General features: G+C 44.6%; 1 protein-coding gene across 7 annotated transcripts in view; it reads left to right on the forward strand.

The window, feature by feature from the left end:
* AGXT2 (alanine--glyoxylate aminotransferase 2) overlaps nucleotides 1-10,016 on the forward strand; it is a 43,168-nt gene extending 33,152 nt beyond the window's left edge. For 3 of the 7 annotated variants that reach the window (XM_032278978.1, XM_032278981.1, XM_032278979.1), the window contains exons 13-14: nucleotides 3,687-3,785; nucleotides 9,293-9,740. In XM_032278978.1, coding sequence (XP_032134869.1) covers nucleotides 3,687-3,785; nucleotides 9,293-9,400 — 207 coding nt within the window. In that variant the 3' untranslated portion in view covers nucleotides 9,401-9,740. Of the gene's footprint in view, nucleotides 1-3,686; nucleotides 3,786-9,292 lie in introns of all 7 variants that reach the window. The other 4 variants (XM_032278977.1, XM_032278982.1, XM_032278983.1 and 1 more) reach the window with 2 other exon arrangements.
* Nucleotides 10,017-10,662: the final 646 nt, after the last annotated feature.

Genomic DNA, 10,662 nt, shown 5'->3' on the forward strand with positions numbered 1-10,662 from the left:
TAGTAGAAATGGGGTTTTGCCATGTTACCCAGGCTGGTCTCAAACTCCTGACCTCAAGTGATCTGCCCACCACAGCCTCCCAAAGTGCTGAGATTACAGGCATGAGCCACCACGTTTTGTGTTTGTCTGCATCCTTGCTTGCTTGTGAATGGATTTAATCTCCCAAGTAACCAGGGAGGAATGTTGCCCACAGAGACCTCTAACTCATCATAACAATAATTGAACGTAGCATCTTCCCCCAAACCAGAAATTTCTTTCAAGATCACTGTTTCTGTTTCTCACCCTGTACCATTCTCCAGTTACTCAGCCTCAATACCACAAAATGATCTGACTCCTCCTCTTCCCTTGTTTCTAATATCAAGACCCATTGATCTCTTCTCTGCCATGTCTCCCAAATCCTTCCCTGTGTTTCTGCCGCAGCCTGACCAACAGATGAAACCCCGTCTCCATTAAAAATACAAAAATTAGCTGGGCATGGTGGCACATGCCTGTAATCCCAGGTACTTAGGAGGTTGAGGTAGGAGAATCGCTTGAACCCGGGAGGTAGAGGTTGCAGTGAGCCAAGATGGCACCGTTGCACATCAGGCTGGGCAACGACAAAAGTGAAATGCCATCTAAAAAAAAAAAACACACACACACACCCTAGGTCCAAATATACTGACATGGAAAGATGTTCAAGATATACTATAAATTATCAAAAGGAAATTGCTGAACATTATAAAACGACTTTTTTTTAAACATGCATATAGATGTATTTGCATGCATAGAAAAAACATCTGGTTCACACCATATGTCAATAGGAGGTGTCCCTAGGAATAGGATGGGAAGTGAGGAGATATTCTGTTTTACTTTATGCACTTCCAGAACATTTGAATTTTTTTCAAAGATTAATTTTATAATTCTTTAAACATAGATTCACCAAAAAAGATAAACATGAAGCCCCATTATACACTCATCCAGAAGTTTATTACTAGCATGCCCACTTCATTATCAAGCAGTTGGGGCACAGGCATGGGCACAAGGGCCTCAGCAGGCTGCACTGTGGCTTTACCCTCAGCAGAGTTTCCGATCCTGCTTTTTTTCCCTGGGGAAGGCATACAAGATGTTCAATTAGTCATAGCAGTTGAGGCCAGGTAGGGATACAATGGGCAAGAGAGCCAGGACGGTGCTGGCCCAGGGCAAGATTGGGGTGAAGCCACACAGACTCCATCCATTCAAAACTGTCATGTTGGGCCAGGCATGGTGGCCACACCTGTAATCCCAGTACCTTTGGAGGCCAAGATGGAACACCTGAGGTCAGGAGTCCAAGACCAGCCTGGCCAACATAATGAAACCCTATCTCTACTAAAAATACAAAAATTAGCTAGATATGGTGGCAAATGCCTGTAATCCCAGCTACTCAGGATGCTGAGGCAGGAGAATCACTTGAGCCCAGGAAGCGGAGGTTGCAGTGAGCCAATATTGTGCCACTGCACTGAAGCCTGGGTGACAGAGTGAGACTCTGACCCAAAAAATAAAACAAACAACAACAACAACAAAAGAACTGACCCCCACAACCCAACCTTCCCTCCGGATTACTCTCCAGGGTCCCTCTGGCCTCTGGCGTCTCAAATCATATTTAATGTCCTTCTAGTTCTCACAGTTTAGCCCTAAATCATTTTCATCGTCCCTTTCCAATCAATCATAAGCAAGAATGCAAGATAGCATTTTGGGTTCAGTGAGAAGATTCTAGTCTTTCCTTCTCCCTCAGGTCCTTTCTGATCTAATAGTCTGAAAATTTGAACATGTATTTTGCTTATCTTAAGGCTTTCAGACAGACCAAAATGCGCATATCTCTCAAGGAGGCCCAGACTTACTCTGTTCTCAGCCAGTGACATCTTACAAGAAATGGAGGACTGGGGAAGGAGCTGGATCTGGGGTTGGTGGAAGAAGGAAGTGGATGCCAAAGCCCCAGAGGGAGGGTGGGTGGGAAGTGCGGAGGAGGTAATGAAGCTGGGCACCCTGGAGGGGCCCCGCCTACCTCACAAGGGTCGGTCGCAAGGGCTGCCCCAGAGCAAGGCTCAGGTCTTATGCATCTAAAACCGGAGGGCCAGCCTGGTGCAGAAGCTCAATGGGGCTGGCCTATGGAGAAACAGGAGACCAGTAGCAGCGACAGGTCTCAGCGCTCATCGTGGGAAAAATTAGAGATGCGCTTAGCCCAGGCACCTGACGACCATTTTAAAAATGCAGCGGACGCGCTGACTCACTCCTGTAATCCCAGCACTTTGGGAGGCTGAGGCAGGCGGATCAAGAGGTCAGAAGTCGAGATCAACCGACCAACGTGGTGAAACCCCGTCTCTACTAAAAATACAAAAATTAGCTGGGCGTGGTGGCCAGCGCCTGTAATCCCAGCTACTCCAGAGGCTGAGGCAGGAGAATCGCTTGAACCAGGGAGGTGGAGGTTGCAGTGAGCCGAGATCGCGCCATTGCACTCCAGCCTGGGCGACAGCATGAGGCTCTGTCTCAAGTTTAAAAAAAAATGCAGATGCTTAAACTCTGCTTCAGATATTCTAATACGATTGGCCTAGCGTGAGACCCAAATACCTGTCGTTTGAAAGTCTTCCAGGTAATGCCGACACGCTGTCAGGCATGACATGACTAAGTCAGAGAGAGGTTTATACTCCCGGGCGCAGAAGACAGGAGATGTATAGAAAGGCTGCAAGTCAGCCCAATGTCTAACTCCACAGGGAGGGGACCTGTTTCTGGTGCCTGGGGATCTGACACAGCCTCTCAGCTCCTGGAGCATTTACCTTTCCTTAACCCTGGAGGATGCAATCTTGGGGGAGAAAGAGCAAGTCCCACGAGCAGGGAAAATGAGGACAAGCCAGCTCCTCCTCAGCTGTCTCCCTCCCCTCCAGCGCTGCCCAGGAAAAGCTCAGGCTGTTGGTGCCTTTGTGCGACTTCTGAGCCATTTCCTGGACTTTGAAACAAGCCCTTTCCATGGGGAGAACAAAGTGAAGAGTTAAGGAGAATTTCCACATAAAACAGACTCCAAATTTAGCTGTTAAGGAGTCAGATCCCCAAGGTAGCCGTTACCAAAGCTAAGATTCACTGGCTATCCCCACGGAACTTCATTTTGTCTTTTGGGAATTTGGGATAAATTGGGATTAAAAACAGACTTTTTTTTTTTTTTTTTTTTTTTTTGGGGGGGGGTTTTCCTTTTTTTTCCCCAGGCTGGAGTGCAATGGCGCGATCTCGGCTCACCGCAACCTCCGCCTCCTGGGTTCAGGCAGTTCTCCTGCCTCAGCCTCCTGAGTAGCCAGGACTACAGGCACGCGCCACCATGCCCAGCTAGTTTTTTGTATTTTTAGTAGAGACGGGGTTTCACCATGTTGACCAGGATGGTCTCGATCTCTTGATGACCTCGTGATCCACCCGCCTCGGCCTTCCAAAGTGCTGGGATTACAGGCGTGAGCCACCGCGCCCGGCCAAAAACAGACATTTTTAATAACATTCTCCAAAAATCTGGTTCAGCAATTAGCAGCTTTATTTAATTACAGGGGAAGGAGAGGAGAGAGAGAAAGAAGGAGAGAGAGAGAAAAGAAGGGCATCGATGACTGGAGGGTATTTCTTTTTTCCTCTTCAAAAAATAATTTCTTTAACCATTCAAACACAAAATAACAAGCATTTTAAAAATATATTTACAGACAAGCCGTCAGCCTCTTCCCCGTGAAGAAGTAAATCAGATCCATGAGGACTGCAAAAACATGGGGCTCCTCGTTGGCAAAGGTGGCATTTTTGCTCAGGTAAGAAAAATGCTGCTCTTTAGCACCCTAGGTAGGAGTCTCCCTGTTGTCCTAATGCTGGTTGGAGTTTCTTCACAACTGTGCTGGGGGACCCAGCCACACGTTATCTAGGGATGAAGCTCAGGGTAGCAAAAAAAAAAAAAAAAAAAAAAAAAGTGGGGGTGGGGCACTGCAGCCTCAGGCCACTAGGAGGCGCTGAGTGAAAATGGTTTGGTCGTTGCCGCGGCTCTGTGGGGTAAAGATAGAGGCAGACGCAGGATAGCCAAGGCAGACAGTTTACGGTATGGGTGATAAGAAAGATCGCAGTTATGCAATCAATAATTTGTCTCCTGTATAATTAATTCTAGCCCCTGTGAAAGAAATTCCTGCTGTTCTTAGCTCTGCCCTGGGCTCTGACTTGGTGACCCTGATAAGACTTAGTGGCCTCACTGGCAGCCCTGAGTGACGCCTGTCGGAAAGATGGAGGACCACATGGGCATAGCCCCCCGTTGCCAAACTTGAAATCAGCCACAGCCAGTGTCCTTCACCCTTAGGCTGGGAGATTCAGAAGTCAAGCCCTCCCATTCCCTTCCTTGAAAAGCCACGCCCAGCTCCCTGGACTCACCCTGCACTGCCCCAGGGCTGCTGCTGCTGCTGTGAGTGAAGTGGGCTGCCCCTCAGTCCTTCACAGCAACTGGTCCCTCCCCAGGGATGAGCTCCAGGGCAGAGACTTAAGAGGGAAGATACCTTTGGAGAAATTAGATCCCTAATTTCTCCTATCCTTTGCCAACTTTTTTTCCCATTTTAAACACCCCTCATCCTTCCCAGTTTCCCTGCTCCATTCCTGCTTCTCACAATTTCAGTGGATACTGAAATATCTTCTTGCCTCATACTTCTCAGAGAAAATTGAAACTATCAGGCAAAACCTCCATATAAACTATCAGGCAAAACCTCCATGTGGGGATGAGGCAAAACCACTCATCCCCACATCTATTTTTACCACCTGTGTTAGTCCACCCAGCCTGCTATCACCAAATGCCATAGACTGGATGGTTTATACACCACAGAAATTCATTTCTCATAGTTCTGGAGGCAGAGAAGTCCAAGATCAAGGTGTCAGCAAGTTCAGTGTGTGGTGAGGGCTCTCTTTCTAGGTGGCCGTCTTTCTGCTGTCTCCTCACATAGCAGAAGAGGCAAGAGAGCTCCCTGGGCCTTCACTAATCTCCACATGGTCTCTGCCCTTGTTTTATGTAAATTTTTATGTAAATTTTTGGTGCCACAAAAGAAGTAGCACTCAAATATAAATTTAAATTTCTCAGCAAGGCAAATTTACTTTCTGCAGAAAGGGTGCTCTGGTTAGCCATCTTACCATGAGAGGGCATGGAATAAAGAAGGCAGGGCCATATATCTAATGTTCCACCCTCCTACTGTGTCCTCATTCCATTGGCTGAAACGGGACTTCACAGCCTATGCTGCACTCTGGTGGCTAACAACTTAAAACTTTCCTCAAGAGGTAAAACCAGAGGAAAACAAAGGAAAAGAGGAAGTAACCCGAATGCTTGGAGAGGCAAAACTACTTCCAAGGAATAGGAATAAGCTTTGACCTGAGACTCAGCTGGGCTTGTCCAGACATGTCAGGGCAAATATCTAGGTCGAAGTGTAGGAACTAAGAAATACACTTATTTCTTCATTATAACTAACAGCTACTTTAAGATCATTAGCAAAAGCCTTAAAGCAAATTAACCTTTGAAGAAACTATTATTTATTCGTAATGAACTAAAAGGAAAGCTTTGAAGAGGAACCTTTTATTAATTCTTATTTCCTACAGCCCTCATGATCTAATCACTTCCCAAAGTCCCCCAACATATGAATTCAAGGGGTAGAGGCACAAATGTCCAGATCACAGCACCTCCTTCCCTGAAAGTTCCAGGAATGAGGTATTTCTCCTGTGCAAATTTAGATCTTCCATCTGTGTGCTTGTTTCTCCAAGCTCCCTCCACCTTCACTCAAGGAAACATCCCCATGTTTTCTGGCATCTTCAACTTTTCCCCAACTTCCCCTTTAAACAAAACAGACTTAAAGTTCTCCCAGCCCAAACAACAAAACCAATGAGCACTTCTGTTGGGATGTGCTCTGTGAGTTTTTTTCTAGTCCTGATCATAAATATTTTTCTGTACAAATCAGATAGCATAATTTAATGATTATGAATCCTAAGACATGCAGTTTATAAAGGCATAAGATACTTGTGTACTTGCTTTGTTATTTGGCAGAATTTGTTATGTGCTAAGGAACAGTTGTTATTCTGGGAACTGAAACTATTAGGTTGGTGCAAATGTAATTACAGTTCTGATTTTTTTTTTTAATTGCAAAAACTGCAGTTACTTTTGCATCAACCCAATACAATGATAAATAAGATCTAGTCCTTCCTTCGTGGAGCCAGTGGGAGAGAAAGGCCAATAATATAGAAAATTACAATGCAATGTAGTAAGCTCATCTATAAATATTTTTAAAAAGGTATTCAAGGAGGAGAGAGAGGGACTTCTAGGCCAGGCTTTCTGGCTAGTGGAATCTTAAATAATGAGGTAAACAAGCAAAGTGTGCATGAAACATGGCCAAGTACAAAGAACTAATTTTGCACACCACTTCATGCCACACAGATGTGGCTGGCACAAAGGCTTGAGGTGGTCAGCGGAGCTGATATGAAGTCCTTCCTGCTTATCAGTCACTGTCCTAACACTTAGCATGAACTGACTCATTTAATGCTCCCAACAAGCCTGTGAAATAAGTACTATTATTATCCTTATTTTACAGATAAAGGAAAAGACACACAGAGACATTAAGTAACGACAGAACCAGGATCCAAACTCAGGCAGTGTGATTTCAGAATCTGTCCTCTGAGGAGGGCAAATCTAAGGGACAAGACTAGAGGCAGGGGGGTCCCTCTGGGAGCCAAGGATGGTGTTTGAACTTGAGCCATGGTAGTAGAGATAGAAGAGACATTCTGAGGATAATCCCGGAAAATGCACAGAATGTGGATATGAAGAACAAGAGAGAGTCAAGGAAGAAGCTCTCATGTTGATTTGGGGTGGGCAAGAATGAGTCCAGCTTCAAGCATCCTCCATTCAAGGTGTTCATGAACATCTCGCTCAATCTACAGATGCTTCTTGACTTACAGTGGGATTACATCCTGATAAACCCCTCCTAAATTGAGAATATTTTAAGTCAAAAATGCATTTAATACACCTAATCAACCACACATCATAGCTTAGCCAGCGAACCGCAAATGTGCTCAGAACACTTGCATTAGCTACAGCTGAGCAAAATCATCGAACAAAGCCTATTTTATAATAGGGTGTTGAGTATCTCATGTAATTTATTGAGTACTGTACTGAATGTGAAAAACAGAAGGGTTGTATAGATACTTGACGTACAATTTCTACTAACATATATCACTTTCCCGTCATTGTAAAGTAAAAAAACTCCTGTCAGGAATCATCTGTAAAAATCTGTAGTTCAAAGGCAATGACTAAAGGTCATGATCTGTGGGTCATCAGCATTTACGTGGTGAGATGAGGAAATCTCCCAGGAAGTCTGATGTCCAGATGAGAAGCTCAGTGAAATGAAGATAGAAACCTGCACAACACCGACATTTAAAGAGCAGGAGAGGCTGGATGTGGTGACTCACACCTGTAATCTCAGCACTTTGGGAGGCCAAGGTGGGCAGATCACTTGAGGTCAGGAGTATAAGACCAGCCTGGCCAACATGGTGAAACCCTGTCTCTACCAAAAATATAAAAAATTAGCCAGGTGTGGTGGCACACGCCTATAATCCCAGCTACTCAGGAGGCTGAGGCAGAAGAAACGCTTGAACCCAGGGTGTGGAGGCTACAGTGAGCCAAGATTATGCCACTGCACTCCAGCCTGGGCAGCAGAGTGAGACTCCATCTCAAAAAATAAAAATAATCAAGGGCAAGAGAAGGAAAAAGCTGCCCAGGTAGAGGCTGAAAGGGTGGACAGGTATTAGAAGAGTAAGAAGAGTGTGACCTCATGGAAGAAAGAGAAGGGAGAGATTCAGGAAGTGGGGTGGGAATTCCAAAGAGCCAAGTGCAGAAAAGACCAGGGAGGATGAGGGCTGGAAGAGGCCCTGTGGGTTCCACACCTGCAGGTAACTTTAGTGGAATGGTGGCGGAAGATTGACAGGGCAGAAACCAGACTGCAGCTGATTGAGATGTGAATGGGGGAAGGGCAAGGTAATAAATAATGGCCAATAAGCACAAACAAGTCTTTTTAATGGTATGGCTAAAAGCAGGAAGAAAGCATTTGTGAGATAGCTATAGGGGACAAGGGGATCAACACAGCTTTGTATTTGGTGTGGTCTAGATTGGGGTTATGAGAGCTTTAAGCCTGCTTGTTTATAGGCTAAGGGGAAGTTGAGGATGCAAGAGGACAAAGGGATGTTTCCTGGAGTGAAGGTGATGGGAGAATCTAGGGCCAAGGGCATAGGCGGACAATTTAGAGTTGAACAGTAAAGGCATCTTGTTCTCTGAGCCTTTAGGAAAAGTTATAAAAATGGATGTGGGAGCAAACAAGTTTACCTTGCCTGACAGCTTCAATTCTCTGAGAAGTATGAGGGATGATTGTCTATGAAATACAGGAAGAGGCGCAGAAGTTGAGTAAGAAAATTGAGAGGAATGATAATGGTTTTGATTAAGAAAGGATGCTGACAGTGGACAAGAAGAGTTGGGAGGACCCACAGAAGTTGGAGACCCTGAATATCTAGCGGTGTCGCTCAGCCTAGCTGTGTGATTTTTCTCTAACACGTCTCAGCCATCTAGATTGGAGAAAAGTCATTCAATAAAATCATGTATTAGGGCTGGGACTGGCTGTATAAGTGCAGCAGAATAAGGGTGGAAATGCAAGCAAAAAGAAGGGCACGTGCAAGCCCAGTTCGGCCAACACTGTGCTCCGAGCTGGGTGGAAAGGAAAGAGGAGACCTGAGTGGGGCAATAAACCTGAAGACAACAGATGAGTTAGGATTCTGAAGTTTTCATGAAAAGGAAAGCTGAGGTGGGAATCAGACACTGACTTACTCCTGGTGAAGAGGAGGCTCATGGCGTTGGCCATGGGTGTGAATGGATGCAGAGGGGCGGACATAAAGATTCTGGGAGTTGTGGCAATAAGGCAGTGAGAAGCGTGTTTGCTGGGTTACACATACGGACATGGAAGTCACCCTGGGAAGAATCGGTGTATAGAGAGGGGCCTAAGACCTCAGTGAAGGTGTGGAAAGACCAGGAGGTAAATATATGACAAACAAAAAAGGGGGCAGAGCCAGATTGTACAAGGGTTTGTATGGAGACTGGAGGGCGAATGGCCTGGATCCTGCACTGGGGACAGAGGAGGATTCAAACCAAGAGAAGTAAGAGAAACGTCCTAAACACTAGGTTTTAGATTTTTAGTTTAGTGCATTTCCTCGAAGTCATGTTTGATTCTCTGATGATTTGTTTTTCCATTTTCCTGTGTCTTCTCAGACATTCCGCATTGCACCCCCAATGTGCATCACTAAACTAGAAGCTGATTTTGCAGTAGAAGTATTTCGTTCTGCCTTGACCCAGCACATGGAAAGAAGAGCTAAGTAACATTTTCAGAAATAAAGAAAACCGCAAGTCTGAAGAATGTGCCACTTATGTTCAAGGGTGAATTTGAAGAATTTCAGAACCACTGGTATCCGGAGAAAACCTGCAGCTCTCCATAGGAGCTGTGAAAGACATGGTTGACTGCCTACCAGCCATATTTAGTAGCAGAGCCGGTATTATTTTAAGAACTCCACTATTCAGAGAAAAGATCTCCCTAGCTCAAAGAATAAATCCTAATTAGTTTATGTTAGGTATCGTAATTTGATTCCTCTTTGCAGTGATTGGTCTATGCATGAATATGTGATGATTTTTATCCAATGAATTTTGAAGAAAAGTATTTTGGTGAAGGTGGCTTCAGGGAAAGTTTTCTTCACACCTCACTCTTCAGCTCAAGGAGAAATGTCTTCTTCTTGCACCGAAAACACCATATGTCCATGATGAGATTCCTGGTACCATGTCAGTCATCTTGAAGTCATGAGAAAAACCCTTTTTGCTGAGGTTGGAAGGCGGGTTGGAAGCCAAATGCTTAGTGATGTCAATGAACCATTCAATCATTCCTGGACCCACCCAACCTCAACACTGCTTGATATATGAGGTAATAAATCCACTGGACTGCATATGACTTTTTAAATTTTTCACTATTACAGCCAAAAGCATCCTGAGAAATGCTGCAGAAAATACCCCACAAGAAACCACAGTCTCCTGCTCCTTTAACTCCTTTAAAACATCTATCAGAGCCTTCTTTTCTTGTCCTTACCTACTGCTAACATCCCACTCTGGTCTGAACCCTATTACTCCTGTTGCAATGCTCTCCAAAACCATAATTTCCCAAACTGTAGTCATTAGGATACACACATATATTTTCTCCATAGAGGCGTACTACTTGTCTTAGGTGTATTTTTCCTTAATTTGACTTTTTTACTTAGATGTATAGTAAACTTTCTATAATTACAATAAATGATAAATCAATACTACTTGTCACAAGTAGAAAGTAACCATAAAAACAGAGTGAACAGAAAACAATGTAATTCAGTTTTAGCGAGATGCAGTTTTTGCAAATGTTCTCAGCCTGAGTCCTGTTCTTTCTTTGTTCAAAAGGGTTAGGAGAGAGTATTTGAAATGCCAGGCAAGGTGGCTCATGCCTGTAATCCCAGCACTTTGGAAGGTTGAGGCAGATGGATCACCTGAGGTCAGGAAGACCAGCCTGCCCAACATAGAGAAACCCTGTCTCCACTAAAAATACAAAAATTAGCTGGGCATGGTGG

Source organism: Sapajus apella, unplaced genomic scaffold (assembly GCF_009761245.1).
Source record: "Sapajus apella isolate SASKATOON/1434 unplaced genomic scaffold, GSC_monkey_1.0 scaffold11, whole genome shotgun sequence".
In the NCBI taxonomy this organism is placed as follows: domain Eukaryota; kingdom Metazoa; phylum Chordata; class Mammalia; order Primates; family Cebidae; genus Sapajus; species Sapajus apella.